The 20,439-nt window shown below is 36.1% G+C and overlaps 1 protein-coding gene across 1 annotated transcript in view; it reads right to left on the reverse strand.

Annotated features, from left to right (window-relative positions):
* Positions 1 to 4,264: 4,264 nt before the first annotated feature.
* Positions 4,265 to 20,439, reverse strand: part of LOC128608148 (scavenger receptor cysteine-rich type 1 protein M160) — a 30,283-nt gene continuing 14,108 nt past the window's right edge. The window contains exons 7-18 of the mRNA XM_053625643.1: positions 19,723 to 20,022; positions 18,827 to 19,093; positions 17,405 to 17,695; positions 16,465 to 16,755; positions 14,645 to 14,947; positions 13,288 to 13,551; positions 11,252 to 11,533; positions 8,437 to 9,778; positions 6,550 to 6,624; positions 6,122 to 6,193; positions 4,901 to 5,053; positions 4,265 to 4,809 (exon numbers count right to left, since the gene is read on the reverse strand). Of these exons, the coding sequence (XP_053481618.1) occupies positions 9,486 to 9,778; positions 11,252 to 11,533; positions 13,288 to 13,551; positions 14,645 to 14,947; positions 16,465 to 16,755; positions 17,405 to 17,695; positions 18,827 to 19,093; positions 19,723 to 20,022 (2,291 nt within the window). The 3' untranslated portion in view covers positions 4,265 to 4,809; positions 4,901 to 5,053; positions 6,122 to 6,193; positions 6,550 to 6,624; positions 8,437 to 9,485. The remainder of the gene's footprint in view (positions 4,810 to 4,900; positions 5,054 to 6,121; positions 6,194 to 6,549; positions 6,625 to 8,436; positions 9,779 to 11,251; positions 11,534 to 13,287; positions 13,552 to 14,644; positions 14,948 to 16,464; positions 16,756 to 17,404; positions 17,696 to 18,826; positions 19,094 to 19,722; positions 20,023 to 20,439) is intronic.

The following is a 20,439-nucleotide window of genomic DNA, read 5'->3' on the forward strand; positions in this document are numbered from 1 at the left end:
TGACAGAATGTCACTTTGGCCTCTGATGCTGAGCATTGTGTTTATACACAGCACGGTAAACACCATTTGCAAATGAACCCCTTTGGATAACTCTGTGGCTCAGTGATCTTAACGAGCTTGGAATAGCAGTGACCATCCAAACCACTTCAGTGCAAATGTATGTGTCTCTGAATAAGATCTCCTACTACCATTTGAATGCCGAAATCAAAAATGACATCTCAGGTATCATTCAATCAACCGCTATTATTTTCTGTTACACCTACGTACAAATCCGCATTAATTAAGTGCTGACTAGAGGAAAGTAGTGCACACACTATCTACATGATAAAGTATCAGAGATCTCTGCGTTGAAAATGGCATATTGTATACTGTATACTGCTCCAGTCAGTAGTCAAATACTTACATTCAAGTGAAAGTTGTGTAACAGTCAGTAGTTTGCAAGTCCACGCTGAGTCAACTCACCCCAATGTTCAAGTCAAGTCCAAAGACCCAAACGTGCTACTTCCTGAAGTCTACTTGGATAGATAGGACATTGGTTTTTTGACCTGTTTTACTTGTATGGATCCTATACAGGGAGAATGGTAGTTGCGAGGCTTTCTTTAGTGAGTGGAAGGCTTGTTTCACTTGTTCCTCCACTGAGGAGGGTACTAAGAGGGGATCTATACTACAAAACACTCTAATGAATCATCTTTGAAGAATTTGCATAGCCAAGGAAGTGCTGAAGTTTCCTTATATTTGTAGTGGTTGGCCAATTCTCTACAGACTCTTCCTTGTATTGCCCATGGTAATTCCATCTGGACTTACAATCTTTGCCAGGAAACAAATGAGATCACTGTGTACTGCTCTGACATGAGTGACATGTTCCGAGAATAATGAGGAATAAATCAAAATATTATCAATATAGGCTATTGGAAATGGTGGAGCATGTCCTTTAAAATGGAATTAATGAAAGACTGACATGCTAAGGTGTGTTTTGACCAGGCCACATGGCATTACTAAATATTCCTAATGACCTGAATTTCAGAAGTGCTTTGTAGTCTCATGCTAGTTCATTAGGTCAGGATTTAGGACAATTTTTTAAAAATAAATAAATAAATATCCAGTACTAATTTAACTGCTTGGTGGTCTTTAGTCTTTGCTTAAAGAGAGCCAGTGAGTCACCATTTTGGATAGTCTGGGGAAGCTCCAGGAGAGGTAAGAGCCTTAATGCATGTCTCCCTTGTACCCTGAAAGATGGGGGGTCCAATCGAGCCATGCTATAGGCTCAAAGGGAGCATGGTACAGAGCCTTTGTAACTTTGTAGGCAAGCATCAGCATTTTAAATCTGAGGCAGGCAGCTACAGGAAGCCAGTGGAGGGAGTGTAGCGATAGGGTGGAGTGGGAGAACTTGGGGAGTTTGAAACTCATACAGCTGCATTCCGTAATAGTTGCAGAGGTCAACTGGTGCATAGGGGAAGACTTGCCCGGAACAAGTTGCATTAGTCCAGTTTCAAAATGAAAAATGACCGAACAAGCACCAGAGTGGCCTCTGTGGATAAAGATGTCCGGATTGTAGGAGAGAAACGTACATGAGTGAACCAGTTTAGCAATGTGTGGCGAGAAGTACAGTGGGTTGTCCATGGATAGCCCAAGGTTGTATGCAGTGACAGAGGATGAGATCTGAGAGTTGTCTAGGGAGATCACAAAATCTTGACAAGGGATGTACCTCAGCTGTGTTTGCTGGGTTTTCGTTTCAGCTGATGAGCAACCATCCGCAGTGAGATGTCTGCAAGACATACTGAGATCTGAGTGGAAACATGAGTATCTGAGGAAGGAAAGGAGAGAATGAGTTGTCATCAGCATATCAGTGATTTGAAAACCCTTGTAAGGATATGACCTCACCAAGAGAGTGTGTATAGAGGGAGAAGAGAAGACGACACAGCACTGAGTCTTTTGGGAAACCAATGGAGAGTCTGCATGGAGCAGATCCTCTCCATGTCACCTGATATGACCATCTCTCTACGTAAGAAGAAAACCATTGCCATGCTCTGTCATGAATTCCAAGACTCATGAGGATGGACAGGAGAGTCTTGTGATTAACAAGGCTGCTTACAGGTCGAGGACGATGAGGACTGATGACACTTTGGCAGATCTAAAAGCACAAAGCTTCAAAGTAATGGCCACAAGGGCAGTTTCAGTGGAATATGCTGTTTTGAAGTGGTTAGGATCTTAGTGGTTAGTTTGGGTGAGATAGAAAGACAGTTGATTGTAGACAGCACATTTAGGAATTTTAGAAAGAAAAAAGAAGTGATACCATGACATGAACCACATGCTACCCACAGTTAATGAAATAATGAAAAGGGAGAGTCTTTAGGTAACAGCTCAACCCTCTCTGATCCCAAATTAGCCAGAAACTACCATTTTTTAAAACAAGAAAATAAGTTGAATAGAGCCACTGGTTTTGAATGGGCAGGTCTACCTTCTCTATTGCATCTATTTCCAAGAGAAAAAAGCTTCTTTGGTTAGAGTGACCTTGTCCCTGAGCCCTGAAAAACTTGGGAGCCAACAGCAGAACTGTAATTTGTGTCCCTCTGACATTCTTTAGTGGTGAGGAACCAATGTTTAGGACCCTCCTGCAGGATAGGTGAGGAGCACTCAAATACTTACCAGAAGACTAAGGGTAGGCAGTCCATTTGTAGCCATTGGAAGGTGGAACTGGGATATGGTGGTTTAAAGGCTGCATAAACTGTCCATCTGGGTGTACTGGTTTTGTGATTCTAAAACCTGCACATTCCTATTTAGTGGTTCTTGGCAACAGGCCCACAAGGCTGGTTGCTCCAAGCACACCTGGTGAGTATAAACCAAGCTACTGTAGCGGAGAGTTGCCCCAAGTGTCCCACTGCCAGGAGTGATGTGTCAATTAACTGCCTTACAGAGGAGTCAACATATTCAGACTGGAGGGACTGATGCTAGCAGAAGAATAGTCAATATATTGTACAGTATAATGTCTGTTTAAATCAGAGGCTCCAAGTGCACTAAAGAACGAGCTAACCAATAATGCAGGATGGCAAAAATTATGCAGACATTTTTTGTGAATGGGGTGTAAAGAGTAAGTAATCTCAGATCTGATACAGACACACATGGAATCAAAGAATTTGCTATTAGGCATACAGGATGAAATAGAGAAAACGGCTTCTTGTGCTGTATATCAAACTATAACAGTTTTAGAGCAATACAGTTTAATAAACAGCATCAGAGCCATTCTTCAGTCTGTCCATTCAAACAGATACAAATGAACTTAATTATTATAAAACTAATAACGTGTAAGTAAATACTAAGTAATGTGGACAAAAAATAGATATTCATACTTTTAAAAAATATTTTATTGGGCGGGAGAGTTTTATTCAGACTATTTCAGAAACATCCATGTCCGTTGTGGGGTTTAGGAATGGGGCAAACACAGGCAGATAATGACTAAAATCTATAACAAACACAGGAGAATCTCAAAACCAAATGTTACCCAAGATTATGCGCTAGGAACAGGAACAAGCGAACGAAGCAAACCAATGCCTTACACTCTAGGAGTGTCAGCATAATAATGAATAATTCCTTAGATTTTTATAGCGCTTTTCTAGGAACTCAAAGCGCTTTACATTGTAATGGGGGGGGGCTCCTCAACCCCCGTCAGTGTGTAGCATCGACCTGGATGATGCAACGGCAGTCATAGTGCACCAGAACACCCACCACACACCAGATATTAGTGGAGAGGAGAGGAGACATGATGTTGCCAATTCAGGGTTGGAGATTATTAGGGAGCCATGAAAGATAAAGACCGATGGGGGATTTTTAATGACCACAGAGAGTCAAGACCTCGGTTTAACGTCTCATCCAAAAGACAGATAGGATAGCATAGTATTGCAGTAGGAAAAACCAGACTTTTGAGATTGTTTGATAAACAAAGAGCTTTATGACTATAAAGAAAATGCAGGTTGGATAATGTAGGTGGACTAGGGACATCAGCAGGCAGGCTAAGGGGTGTCACAGGTGCAACATGGAGTATTTCAGCCATAAAACACACATATAATGCAGGGATATATAGTTCCTTTGTGTAAAATACATTTTAAAAACAATTGTTTCATGAAAGTTAATATTAAAATGAGCATATATTGTCTAATATTTGGAGTACAAATATAATAATAATAATAATAATAATAATAATAATAATAATAATAATATCACCACTACAATTCTGAAATATATAAATCAAAATATATCAAACAAAAAATAAAAAAGTAAAATAAAATGATGGAGCACATCCCCATTAAAGGTAATAATAATACAATATGTAAATTATTAGATATATAATTTTGTTCATTTTTATTTATTTATTCATTATAGAAAAATGAATTACAAAAGAAAAATATATTTTAAACGTCCTCATTCCATTCATTTTTAGAACATTTGATTTGCGTAAACACGTTTTAACCTAAATTTTGCTGCTCCTCATTACAGTAGATAATATTTACAATTAAGGCACATTCATATTTTAGCATGTTGCTATTCACGCTAGTGCCAATGCTATTGAACATAATGTATAATATAAAATTGATTAGGAAAAATATTTTTTCACACCTTTTTAAAAATGTTCTATACAAACTAAAAATGACCTTGATTACTCATCTTACTGAGGTTTGGCCTCATCATTAGAGCCCGGTAATGGTAGATCTGATGATGGGCCAGGGATATTGAAGCTTTCTCTTTTCTCAGTGTGTATTATAACATCGTCATAGTCCTCCTGCGGCTCCACTTCAGCTTCGAATGTCACTTCATCTGCAAAGGTTATAGGAATGATATACAGTATCTCATTCTAGTTGTGAATGCTTTTATAGTAAGAGTTCAGAAATAAGGAACCTTATAGTACCAGGTAAATTGTCAGGTCTGGGTGGAAGGAGTGGCTCAGTGGGGCTCCTGTCTTCTGGTAGTTTGACATTTCCTTCATCAACATCATCATATTCAGTCCCAGAGGAGCTTCTGCTTGTGCTCGTATTCTCCTCGTCATGTTCAGAATCACTTTCTGTCGAACCAAAGATTAATAAGAACACAGAAGGATGTACAACTATGACACAAGGCTGGGTGAATATAAAAGTACAAAATATAGAAGTGTAACAATTTACTACTTCAAGCATTTGTACTTCACTACTATACTTAAGTGTCATTTTACGGGATTTGTACTTTCCCTGAGTATAAGTCAAAATTACTACTTGTACTCATATTCTATTATTTCTGTCTTGCAAAGTAAAATAAAATAAAATAAAATAAAATAAAATAACCCTTTTAACTCCTTTAAGTTTCATTTTGGCTTTTTATTACAAATCTCAAAGTTACTCAAACGTTTTTTTCTTTTTCAGTGGCTACCAATTCAATCATGTTTCTGTGCATCTTGACTTTAACTTTATGTACAAAATAAAGTTTGTTAAAAAACCAAAAACCCCGCAATGGGGCATGCTGTAATAGAAAGATAATCAACCATGGCCTGGTGTAACACGTTACCACTCAGAAGTTGATATTTTCCAATAACAGCATGTAGCAACATGTTTAACTCCTCTTATACCACAGCGATGTGCCAGTAATTACAATTTTTTTAAGTTAAGAATGATTCATTTGAATTTTTATTTATAGTTACATTTAGTGTTGTGGAACGTTCATGAAACACTAAACTGACCTAATAAAAACTGAATAAATTTGAAGGTTGTTGATGTGGTTGGATTCATATTTGCATAATTTACAAAAGTGAAGTAAATGAAGAAAGGAAACAGTATAAATGCTAACCCAACCCCTAACCCTGACATAAACTTCCAGAACTTTTCATACAACTTGAATCATGTGAATGGTTACAACTTTCCAAATGTATCTTTTATGTTAGCTAAATTCACTTTTAACATTTACTTATTACTTTTTTTTTGTTTTTTTTTAAATGTGTAGACACTTTTTAACCTAAATATTTGACAAACTACTTCCACTTCCACTTGAATAAGACATAGTAGTTCAGGTGTCCCTGAATTCAGTACAGTATACACTCTGGTCCACTGAATGTTATTTAAATCACTTTGTGTAAAATGAAAAATTGTAAAGGTTAACTTACCTTGACTAAGGCTATCCTCCATGGGATTCACAGTGGTAACAATGTCATCACTGTTACCTCTTTTAAGCACATCTAGTGTTTTTGGGATAAGCTTATTGGTTAATGATATATATATATATATATATATATATATATATATATATATATATATATATATATATATATATATATATATATATATATATATATAAATTACATACAATATAGAGAACAATTCAGAGTAAAGTGTTCAAATGGATCAGGGATTATAAAGATCGTCCAGTGACAAGAACAAGCATCACTTAACCATACTACAGTGTGAAATAATTTCACTGAAATGAAACCAATGCATATTCTGGAAGTCGATCTATTGAATCCTATCCACAATTAATGATAATAATAATAATAATTATAATCAATCTGAAAAGTTTTAAAGACATGTCCATCACCTTTTTCATTCAAAGTCTGCATTTCATTCTCGCTGACCTCCACATCAGTGGCTTCAGGAGAAGACTTGAATCTTACTGTAAAAAAAAAAAAAAGTAGTAGTTTTTTGGGTGAAATAGAAGACAATACATTTCGACAAGGGATTTCTGATGATACACACTGTATATTTTGCTGTAAAAGAAGTGACAGGTATGCCGTTTGAGGGTTGGATCATGTAATTGTTAAATGTTTCAAGACAAAAGTATTTCACAGTTTTTTCCCAATTGATTTTCTGATTATTATTGCAAGCCTTGTAGATGCATTGGTTCTTTCTCCAATTATTTTAGCTTGGTAAAACAAAAATCCCCAAAATTTGCGGTCCAAATAATTCTGTTTCAACCCATGGTAATTATTCAACCAATATTATTATTATTATAGTATTAATTATTTATTTATTTTTTGCTTATATTTCCTCATTTGTAATGCTTTGGATAAAAGCATCTGCTAAATGAATAAATGTAAACGTAAATGTAAATATCTGTTATGTAACTTGTAGTACATGAGTAGCTCAGGAGTTATGCTCCTGCTCTTGTGGCTTCTCTTTCAAAAATATTGCATTATTTAGTACATTTTAACTGAAACATAAATGCATTAATAAATCATACTGCTATATAATTAATTGTAACTGTGTATGAGTTAACTGTATACTATACTGTATTTTAGTATACTATTAATGTACTAGTTCTGTATTTTCTTTGGACTTGATTGTGATGAAAAGAAATGAAAGAATAATTAAAAGCCGCTGTTAGTATACTTAAACCAAGAGCGTTCATCATCATGTTAAAAATGTCATTAATGGCATAAACAAGTCAATTCTCACATCTAATAATAATAATAATAATAATAATAATAATAATAATAATAATAATAATAATCTAAGATAATATTTGTCGAAGTCTACCATGATTTTTACTTTTATACATTATATTAAAAAAAGTGTTGTAACTGTGGTCATAATGATTAAAAAATCAATGACTTTCAGATCGCTTTTAGTCACAAAGCTTTTGCTTTCTTTTTTCTGCACAGGAAAAGACCACAAGAGGACGAACTGAGATTTCCACCTAGTGGTTGAGTATAACCGAACTGATGATTTCAGATATGGTTCACATATTGCCTGAACATAGTCTTGCAATAAAGATATGACCATTAGGAATTATTTTTATGTACATTTAAGTGTAAATAAAAGAATATCTTTTATAGAATATCTCTGGGACAGAAAATAGATATGGATGTTACATACCTGAACGCTGTAAATGGCAGATTCCAGTAACACCTGACTAGACCTACATACTGGCCTAAAATGTATTACGTTCAGTGTACTGGGTTACTGTGTTTATGCATATATCTTTATACCTGAGGCTAGCTAATGTATATTTTGTTTATATATATATATATATATATATATATATATATATATATATATATATATAACCTGAATATGATCTCTGAAATATAAATATGTGATTTCATTTATTTATTTATTTATATTTATATTTATAAACAAATGTGGAATCTCAAACTCAAAATTCTTTGTAGTACTGAAGAATACACACCCTGGAGTTTAAGGTACACTGATCCATTCATCATTCTCATAACTACACACCATTCCTATTAATTTCCTATTAATTTGAGTTTAATAAAAACAAATGAATAATAATTTTAAAAAAAAAGTTTTCAGGGTGGGTCATTTTGATCAAAACAGTCATCTTATTCATCTCATGTTTTGCGCTCTCTGGTCTTAATGTACTAGCAAAAATGCATTCCTTTGTCTTATGTTATCTTTTTTCTTCTTTTTATAACATATTATTTCATTATTTCATGGTGTCTGGACTGTTACATGAGCTACTTACATATGGCGAGGAAAGATTTTCTCTTCCAGAACACAATCAGTGCAGCCACCAGCAGCATCACGAGTCCAGCCACAAGCCCTAAAATAAGTCCAGTGTTTGGAGGAGTCTGTCTAAAATAACCTGCAAAAATATAGAAAGAAAGACTATAGCATAAAACACACAACGCAATATATTGAAATAATAACTACTTCATAAGTAAGGATAATAAAACACATTCATTTTAATATTAGTGTAGATCTATTATACCACAGCAATTTGCCAATAGTAACTTTTTGTTTGTTTTTTTTAATTAAAGAATTTTTGTTATTTTTGTGGAGCATCAGCAAAACACGTTTTTATTATCACCTAATATCAGCTAATATGTTATAGTACATATAAACAGCTGTTCTGAAGACTTTCCTTTAACAGAAAACTGATTGTTACAAAGCACTGACACTGGAGACTCCTTCAATAACTCTTAAATACACATCTCTTTAAAGAAAGCTTCTCCATATCAATGATTATGCATTTTCTTATAAATATACAGTAGTAACATCTTTAAATTAAAATTTAAAGGTGTTAAATTTAAATAAACACCTATTTATTATTTTTGGATTATGTGGATCATCTGTCACACACGCTCCTGCGTAATTTGTTACTGTGATTTGCATTACAGCCAGCGCTACTTTCAGAACTTCTTTTATAGTATATTAATCAACAACTCCTGACCAATCAGATGGGAAAATTCAACAGTGCTGTGGTGTAAAAGACAGTGATAAATTTAGCATAATCCAGCACAAGATGTGTAATGTAATTAGAAACACAAACAACTATACCATATCCAAAAATGAAAATATGTAATGAAATACATATTGAAAATATGTATGAAAATGAAAATAAAGTAATAAAGACTATAACATAGCATAAACACACACACACATGCACACACAAAAACACAAAAACACAAATACCATAGCATACCCCAAAGATCACCACAAAATGTAGAAATAAAGACCCAAAACAAATGAACGCCTGCCTCCCCAGGGCTCATGAACAATAGCTTTGCAGTCCTAAACTTTGTACTCACTGTCACAATGAATTACAGCCGTCTTCGTGCAGGTTTCTCTTCCTGATTTGATGCAGTGTATTAGATTCTTATGCTCATTTCCACACTTAATTGTAATATTTGATCTACTTTCTATCAATCCTTCTGATTTTCCGAAGGCGTTTCCACAATGCTGCTCCCTACATATCCTATTTGCATCGGTCATGCTCTCCAGAGGACAGACGGGTTCCCATTGTCCGCGGTAGTCCACTAGAAGGTCGCCTCCACAAGTCTCGCTGAACTTTAAATTAAGCACCTCTGTAAATAAATGTTAAGAGTTAAACGATGCATAGCAACAACATAAGGAATAAAGCATATTAGACTGTATAGAGTCCAAAAAAGTCAAAAACAACAAAATCAACAGAAAAAAACAAACCCAAATTTGCTTCAGCTTTAAAAGAAAAGTCCATCCTGAATCAAATCAAATAAGCTTAAATTGAAATATTGGTTGGTGCTGTATTTTTGTTAGCTCATTGAGAAGTTTGTGGGGTGTTGTTTTGCTGCACTGACATCACAAGGTTGGTATTGATCTTACTAGCACAGTTACAATGGTGTTTAATAGGAGAAAAATATCAGCAATTTCATACCTAAGGGATAATGGCCAGGGTTTGCTGTTAGCTACAAACAACCAAAGAGAACGATCTGCTTTTCTCACTGACCATTTCCCAGTGATGTTGAACATCACGGTAATGTGAATTCCTGCCTAGAACTAGTAGAGACATTGGTGCAAATGCTGTACTCCAAACTACATGACACATTTACACTGTTACAGCAGAGACCCGGTGCAGTTAGTTATCAATCTACAAGATGATAAGTGTGATGGCGTTGAAGGCAGTATTAGCATGGAAGCTGATCTGTTTGAGCAGATTGTACAAATGAGTAGGTGAGTGAGCTGGACAGGCTAAAGGATTAAAGAGCTGCTGCATCACTCTCTTTAGGTAGAGATTAATCGAGGGCTAAATCTAACTGTCTAGGGTCATTCAATCTCAAGTGGTGGGCCAATACAGTTTGCTTGACCAATTTTAATTTTCCTTTTTATTTAAACTGATTGTTACAAAGCACTGACTCTGGAGACTTTTCCCATAACTCTTAAATAAGCATCTCTTTACAGAAAGCTTCTCCATATCAATGATTATATATTTTCTTGTATATATGCAGCAGTAGCACCTTTTTAAAAAATCTATTTATTATTTTTGGATTATGTGGATCATCTGTCACACACGCTCCTGTGTAATTTGTTACTGTGATTTGCATTACAGCCAGCGCTACTTTCAGAGCTTCTTTTATAGAATATTAAGCAACAACTCCTGACCAATCAGATGGGAAAATTCAACAGTGCTGTGGTGTAAAAGACAGTGATAAATTTAGCATAATCCAGCACCCTAGCATATCCAAATGCCACCCAAAATATAGAAATAAATACTATGGCATAGAAAATATGGCCCAATACAAACAAACAAAAAACTATGCCATACCCAAAAACGGAAATGAAAATATGTAATGGAATACATATTGAAAATATGTATGAAAATGAAAATAAAGTAATAAAGACTATAACATAGCATAAACACACACACACACACACGCACACACAAAAACACAAAAACACAAATACCATAGCATACCCCAAAGATCACCACAAAATGTAGAAATAAAGACCCAAAACAAATGAACACCTGCCTCCCCAGGGCTCATGAACAATAGCTTTGCAGTCCTAAACTTTGTACTCACTGTCACAATGAATTACAGCCGTCTTCGTGCAGGTTTCTCTTCCTGATTTGATGCAGTGCTTTAGATACTTATGATCATTTCCACACTTAATTGTAATATCTGTATTTGATCTATTTCCTATCAATCCTTCTGATTTTTTGTCGGCGTTTCCACAGTCCAGCTCCCTACATATCCTATTTGCATCGGTCATGTTCTCCAGAGGACAGACGGGTTCCCATTGTCCGCGGTAGTCCACTAGAAGGTCGCCTCCACAAGTCTCGCTGAAATCTAATTTAAGCGCCTCTGTAAATAAATGTTAAGAGTTAAACGATGCATAGCAACAACATAAGGAATAAAGCATATTAGACTGTATAGAGTCCAAAAAAGTCAAAAACAACAAAATCAACAGAAAAAAACAAACCCAAATTTGCTTCAGCTTTAAAAGAAAAGTCCATCCTGAATCAAATTAAATAAGCTTAAATTGAAATATTGGTTGGTGCTGTATTTTTGTTAGCTCATTGAGAAGTTTGTGGGGTGTTGTTTTGCTGCACTGACATCACAAGGTTGGTATTGATCTTACTAGCACAGTTACAATGGTGTTTAATATCAGCAATTTCATACCTAAGGGATAATGGCCAGGGTTTGCTGTTAGCTACAAACAACCAAAGAGAACGATCTGCTTTTCTCACTGACCATTTCCCAGTGATGTTGAACATCACGGTAATGTGAATTCCTGCCTAGAACTAGTAGAGACATTGGTGCAAATGGTGTACTCCAAACTACATGACACATTTACGCGGTTACAGTAGAGACTTGGTGCAGCTAGTTAGCGATACAAGATGATGAGTGTGGTGGCGTTGAAAGTTGAAGCTTTTGGCTGATCGGTTTGAGCAGATTGGCTAAAGGATTAAAGCACTGCTGCATTAGAGATTAATCGAGGGCTAAATCAAACTGTCTAGGGTCATTCAATCTCAAGTGGTCCAGTACAGTTTGCTTGACCAATTTTAATTGGTCTCTATGTATTAGCATTGCGAAACCACCAATTTTTTAAATTATTATTTTACTTTTTATTATTTTAAAACTAATTTTGGTTATAACACTGTTTACACAAACTTCAATTTCTTGGCTCAGGATGGTCGTAGCTCCTTAGATCAAAAACTGAGCATATTGCAAGGTACATGTACATATATAAACATTTTGCACATTCATGTTACTTAGACTTAGAACTTAAGTTCAAATGTAATGCTCAAGATTTCTCACAGTTCCACTTTTAGGGTCAGTTTTTAATGAGAAAGGTTTGAGTATCAGTCTCAGTTTTTTTAAGAGGTGCCTAAGTAAGTATATTGTGCATGCAGAACATTTCAGGTTTGAGATTTCTCTTAAATTTTTGTTTTTTAATGGTGCTGAGAAGGTGCAATTTTTTTTACAATTCCCCTCACTTTCAGGTTGGAAATCTATGCTGGGGAAATATCTGTCCATTTCTCAAAATGCATGATTAAAGTAGGCTTTTCCCCAGAATTCTACTAACCCTAGCTCTGTAACCAGTGGCATCTCAAACTCAAAATTTTTAGAGCAGAATGCTACTATAGAGGACTTATTTTGGTGAAAATTTCAGGTCTGTATCTGATCCCCCACCAGAGATATTCAACCTGAAATTGAGGGGAATCCAACCTGAAACTGAGGGGAATAAAAAAGTCTCAAACTATAAATGTTCTGCATGCACACTCTACTTACATAGGTACCCCCTAAAAAAATGAAGAATGAGACTCAAACCTTTCCTATTATAAACTAACCCTAAAGAGGAACTGTGAGCAGTCCTGATCATTACATTTGGACTTAAGTTCTAAGTCTTAGAAACATGAAAGTGCAAAATATCGCTGAAAGAAGTTTAAACGGAAAAAATTCAACTTCGCATTTCATTACATAATAAATCTTTTGCACCATTAAGAATTACATGTTGATTACAAAGATTGATATGTAAGTTGTTCAGGGTGGATATTATTTCTTTAAGCAGTTTGGTGATTGTAAAGCGCATCACAGTGATGTTTGGGTCTTACTTGTACACGTCAGCGAGAGGACCTCCTCGCAATTATCTGTCCATGAGCTGCACTGCCACAGGTTGCTTTCCTTTCCTGTGCAACTCAAGTAACGTGCATTACCCTTGTACTTGGTGGACCAGGTTTGGAAAAACATGCTGCAGCCCAACTGCTGACATAACTCATGGAACAACTGCTCCATCGTCTGCGACTTGTAGCACATACGCTCATTCTTAAGCCGCACCTCACCTGTACAGTTGCCACTGAGTGTCACTTGAGGCTTGTCTGTGGGAACACACACACACACACACACACACACACACACACTGAGGACATGATTTTTGTAATCATATTACTCCAATATGTATGCAAGATTATAATCAACAATGGATAGATGCCACTCAGTGTGTTTTATGTCTCTTATACCACAGCAAACTGCAAATGTTAACAATGTTTTTAATTTATTAAACAATGAAATATCATACTTCTTTATTCAATTATAGCTAAAGTTACGGAACATACTGTATAGCATCTATAACCAGTCATTCCCTCACAAGCCTTTCTTCTATCTCTCTCGTTTAGTTAATATGAGAAAAAACTCCTTTATCCTGAAGACGTTTCGGTGGTGGAAAATTTCAAATTACAGCTGTACTTCTGACTGCTACTAAGCCCTCACACTGGAGACTCCTTCCAAAAATGCTAAATAAACAGCTGCTCACAGAAGGTGGAGAATCGATTTAGGTTCCTACCATAGAAACAATAACATATTAGAATAATATAATATAATATAAAATTAAATAAGTTTAGGATGTATGTTGCAGGCAGAACTCCAGTCAGAGTTGCTGTTATAGGAAATGAATCAACATCTTCTGACCAATCAGAAATGAGAATGCAACACTGCTGTGGTAAAAGTAAAAATCATATTAGCGATATAACTAAATGCATATTCAAAAAGAACAACATTATATGACTGCAGTAGTGGTGTAAGAATTTATTATTTACATTTACAGCACTTGGCAGCTGCTCTTATCCAGAGCGACTTACATTTAACTAATTTAAATATCTGAGCAACTGAGGGTTAATGGCCTTGCTCAAGGGTCCAACTGTGGCAACTTGGCAGTGCTGGGGGCTGGGGTTTGAACTCATACCATCTGAGCCGTATACCGACACCTTAACCACTAAGCTACCACCGCCTTTATTTATATAAAATCGATTTATATAAAAGCTATTTATTAATAATGCTGAGTAGTTCATCAGATCTCCACAATCTCCAATATTATATAAAATAATATACACATTTTTATTTAAGAATTCAACTTGTATGCAGTAACACTATCTATATTAAGCTTGAAACTGTTAAGGTAAAGATTACCCTTACCCATACAGCTGATGTACAGCTGCTTGAGATGACGATTCTTCAACAGTGCCTCTTCCTTCTCACACTCCCAGATGCTGGTGTGGTTCCCTGTGCAACTGTAGCTCCTGCCCCAGAAAGGCATCTTCACCTGTTCTTTATTCATAATTCCAGACACGTTCCCACACTCCAGATATTTACACAGTTCATTACTTTCCTGTTTGCTCCAACCATCACTGCTCACTGCATAGATGCCTGTATCATTCTGGAGTTTGAGTTCACCACTGCAGGCGTTTTCAGCGTCAATGAGGAGCAGCCTTCTCCAACCTGAGAAACAAAGTAAACTCTTATGACACGTCTCTCAGGGATGATTGCATCTGTGTAGAATTTGGTGTAGATCTTGAAATCTTAAAATATGGGAAAGGGTATGCTATCCATTACAAAATTACTAAACAATCAATTGGAAATATAGGAAACACATGCTTGGGTGGGGTGGGGGGCGGGTGCTTGGGTGGGGTGGGGGGGGTGTTTGGGTGCAAATGGTTTATACATGCATACTTTTTGACTGTATTAAAGAACTAAAGTAAAGAAAATACAGGAAAAAATGTTTGTTTCATAAATATCAACATTCACTGTATAGATTTCCTTTTTGGCATGCCATAATTTTGCGTATGTATATACCTTGATAAAATGCCTATTGCAAAAATTCTCTGTTTTAAGACAGTTTTTAATTAAATTAAGTATCAAATCTTAAAATACCAGACGAAAACTAAACAAAATCTTCTGCCAAATCATGTCATCTAACAACCAGTCATAAGATCGTCTGCACACCTATTCCCAATCCCAGTTGCCAGACTGTAATATGCTGTTACTCTGGTTTTGACTTTAGTCTGTTTACTTAACACCCATCAAGTCCCACCTTGTGTTTGCTAGACCTTCTGTCTTTACAATTTATGCTTCATGATTACTAGGGTGGGCGCACGGTGGCTTAGTGGTTAGCACGTTCACCTTACACCTCCAGGGTCGAGGGTTCGATTCCCATCATGGCCCTGTGTGTGCGGAGTTTGCATGTTCTCCCCGTGCTGCGGGGGTTTCCTTGGGTACTCCGGTTTCCTCCCCCAGTCCAAAGACATGCATGGTAGGCTGATTGACATGTCTAAAGTATCCGTAGTGCATGAATGGGTGCGTGAATGTATGTGGTATGTGATTGTGCCCTGTGATGGATTGGCACCCTGTCCAGGGTGTACCCCGCCTTGTGCCCCATGCTCCCTGGGATAGTCTCCAGGTTTCCCCGTGACCCTGAAGGAAGGATAAGTGGTATAGAAGATGGATGGATGGATTACTAGTGCTCCTTCTGGTTTATTAGCTTCAATTTCTTTGAATAAAATCCAAACCTGCACCTGTGGTCTCCTGTCTGATTTCATGACAACACCATACAATGCTGTGCCATGTATCCAGTTCACAGTCCTATGTACTGCGTAATGATATAGGGGGAAAATGGTGCTTAGGATAGTTATCACTTCATAAAGGGTTTATATCTTCTCTAAAAGAGACACTTGTTAATTGTAGTGCCACAGTTCTAGGGGAAAATATTTTGTTCCAAACCTTGCATGTATATGTGATGAGAGGAATGACAATAAAAGCTTACATGACTTTCACAGAGTGTGCTACAGGGTTCTACATAAATCTAGATCTTTTCCCCAAATGTGAAATATGCTGTAATATTTGTTTTATGTAATGAAAATAATGAATAAAAAAAAACAATTCTCAACAAGAAGATTTACTTCAGTGACGTGTGTTCTCCTGTAATAAAATAAAAAATGTTGGACGAGTAAAATGAATACCTTTGCATTTGAGATGGCCAACTTTGCATTGTCCTATTTCAGTTTGAGAAACGTTACAGTTGGAAATGCCGCCATCATGACAAGTGAGTTTTTTCAGTCCATGGGTGTTAGATGTGCTGCTGATAGACTCGCTGAAACTGAGGGCTTCTCCACAGCTCAAGTTTTCACAGATGGCATTCTGTGTATTTTTATCAATGTTTGTACACAGTGGGTACCATGCTCCAGAGTAAAATAACTTAAGGTTTCCAGCACACTTATCTCTCGGGTCCTGCAGCACAGCATTCACACTCTCTGTGGAAGATTTCATGAAGAGAAAGAAAACTTAAGAAATTTTCTTTTGAGTCTTCAGCCAGGAAATTACCTTATAGCTGATTTATGAAATTGTAGGGTAACATTATTTTACAGTACTGTTAATATCCAGCAAATTACAGCTTAATTTTGCGATTTATTTTTAATAGTTAAGGTACTTCGTAACATGTAGGAACCAGATGTACTTAAAGACATACTGCTGAAAAATATATACTACTATACTACTACTACTGTAAACATACTACTGTATATGCATCAACTATTATCATATGAACTATTTAAAGAAACCGGTAAGAAAAGATCTCACAAAATTATATGATTATTTATTTAATTTGTAGAACAAATACCAATTATATATATATATATATATATATATATATATATATATATATATATATATATATATATATATATATATATATATATATATATATATATAATTTCAATCAATCTTTTTATTGTAAATTGTCATGTTTGTTATATAAAGCACTTTCAGCTGCATTTAAATTGTAATGGTACAATAGTAATATTATTATTATTATTATTATTATTATTATTGGTGTTGTTGTTGTTGTTGTCTTTTTTTTTTTTTTTTTTGCTCTTTTTGCCATAGAGAGAATAGAATCACTACCTGTGCAGGAAACATAGGCTGGATTTTGGCATAAGGAAGTGTCTTTAAGTTGTACAAAGTTGCACTGGCTGAAGTTCTTAGCTGCTTTAGAGCAGTGTACACTGGCCACGGTCACTCCAGGCTTTTTCTCCCCATTATACTTTTCTCTAATCACTTTTCCACAGCCCAGGATGTTACAGAGCATTATTGACTGCTCTTCCGTCCAGGTGTCCTGACACACCCCACAGTTTTCATCCGAACACACCAGCACTTTCCCATAGCACCTGTTCTCCAACCGCACCTCCCTGGAGCCTGAGCGGGTAAAAGGAAATGTGTCCATTTGTATATTAAATTAAAAAGAAGGTATTTTATTTTATCTAAAAGCACGGCAACTTTTCAGAGCGCACAATTTCCAGAGTAAAAGCAATGCTTCTGTCCTGTACCAGCAAATTGTGCATTCAGACACTTTATGGACTAGTACCAGTGTAGGAATAAATCTAGGGTAGTGGAAGTTTCCTCAGTCCACTTGAAAAAGTCGAAGTTAAAGCAGTTTAAAGTGTGTCAAAATAAGACAACCAATAACAGAATCTTGTTTCAGCAACATTGTAGGAACATTTCGGATAAATATTCTCAGAAGACATGATCAAAAATTCCTAGAAGCCTAACGTTTAGAAAATGCTAAGTTGCTTTTAGAACCACTGGATGTAGCTTTACCCTAAATGGTAGCGTTTGATCAAATAATCAGAATTTGTTCCATGAAGTAATATTAAAAATGTCTGGGAAATAGTGTGGGAAATCTGTCAGGCTTTGCAGCAGCTGAATTTGGACAAACAGGCAAAAATTGCGAACAAAAAATAGCTGTCTTTAATTTTTTTTTTTTTTTAATTTAATTTTTTTTTCTTATAACACTGTCAACATTAAGAAAACAGAAAAAAGCCATATTACTGTTTTTCTCCCTGCTGACTTCCTTTTATACTTATTTTATTGTGTATTATTTATTTATTTATATTATTTTATTTATAGTAGTTTTGTAATTGTGGTTTTTACACCAAAATTTCGATTCTACTCTGTTCTATAAAGGGAATATTCACTATGGCTATTCAGGCTAACTTGATAGCAGCTTGTCTGTGATACCAGCCTGCATACACTCAGTTAAGTCTGACAGAGGGCACGGCCATGATTGGAAAAAAAAAAAAACAAACATATAATAATATAGCTTTATTAATATTATGTTAGTAAACTGGCTTGTAGTGATTTCTAAGTGCTAACATGAACACGTGCTGATAATGAACTATATGAATGCACATGGCTTCCTTAAGCACAAAAATAAGTTATTCCTGCTGGATCGACTCCTATATAACGTAGTGTTATTTACTCTCCATAACCTTAAAATGTTACTGTGTTTTGTTTCTGTTTAGTTTTACCATGGCTAACTGCAATTACCTGAGCATTTCACGTAGGAAAATTGGGGTTCTGTTGGTGTGGTTGTATTCTTCTTGAAGCAGTTGAAGGGTGAGGTTGCGTTTTCAGGGCAAACAGAGGAGTCCATGTTGCTGTTGTCACGTTTTGTGACGAGCACACCTCCACAAAGATTCCGTGTACACACTTCTGCAGCCCTTTCATGGGTGATGTTTTGCAAGTATCCATCAGATTCACTCTTTACTCTCCCTTCACACGTTGAGTTGCCCTGCAGAAACCAGAGCTCAGGATCTGTCAGGAAAACAAGGGGAATCAAATCAAAGCACTATTGAATCTGTAATGTAAAAGATTTCTAATTACAAATGACATTTTCAAAGCTTGGGAAATGCTGCTATATCAACCTGATCTGATGAATAATACAAATTCTAAATAGTATATTATTCATATAATTTCATATGACTTGAATTTTAATTTAAATTGCAATAATTAAAAAAAGTTAATGGAATATTTCGAGACGTTAAGCTTCTATATTAATTTCATTCTTTTATCTTCAGTAACTGCTTTATTCTGGTTTGGGTCACAGTACAGCCGGAGCCCTATCCTAAGAACAATGGTCTTGGGGAAGGGATACACCCAGGATTGAAAGCCATTTCATCACAAGGCACCCCATACATACACAAACACTGACACACTCAATCACACCTAGGGGCAATTTTACTGTAGCTAATCCACCCTTGGGAGGTTGGAGGAAGCATATAAATAAAACCCACATGGGCATGGGAGAACAGACAAAACTCCACACATACAATAACCCAAACTCAGGATCAAGCCAGAGCCCCTGGAGATGCGAGGCATCAACACTGCCCACTGTGCTCACATATGCTACATTCCAAATATAAACTATACATATAAACCCATACTCTTGCAGATGATGCTGACAACTGAATCCTGTTGACCATGTTTCGCAGATGTCATGCTACACTGCGAGATGTCAGAGCCATTGCATTCCAGTTTCCATTTCAGTAGAGGCAATTTGCTCTTGACAAAACGATGATGATTGTTATCCTCTGATTCTCTGCATTCAAGGTGTTGACACACCATTTTTGTATTTTCCTTCGACCAGCTTACACTGCTCACGCTCCACCAGGAACCCTGTGATTTCACCTCCAGTTGGCCTGCGCACCTGTCCAGACCGTTGCTCAGACGCATGTCCAGAGAGCCTGTCATTCAAGAGTTTTATTCTGTTATCAATTTCAATTTAATATGAGAAATCTTTCGAAAATATTTAATTTCTCTAAAACATTTTTTTAATGTGCATATTTGATTTATGATATTTAATCAGAACTTTTAAAAAAAATAGATATTATAATGACACTGGAGCAGTAATGGTACTCCTGTATAATGTAGACAAGAATAACATAAACTATAAGAAATCGACTTGCTAAAATAGGCAGGTCAGAAAACAAAAATTCCTGAGGGGGGGACTTAGGGAGGGACTGTAGGAAAGACTAGAGAGGGACAGGAGAAAAATGGAGAGAAGCTGTTAAAGGTACTATAGGACACTGGAATCTCTGAGAGGGACTGGTGAAAATTAGGGGAAAACTGTAAGAAACTACATGAGAGACTGGGGGGGAGAC

Source organism: Ictalurus furcatus, chromosome 5, assembly GCF_023375685.1.
Source record: "Ictalurus furcatus strain D&B chromosome 5, Billie_1.0, whole genome shotgun sequence".
Classification (NCBI taxonomy): Eukaryota; Metazoa; Chordata; class Actinopteri; order Siluriformes; family Ictaluridae; genus Ictalurus; species Ictalurus furcatus.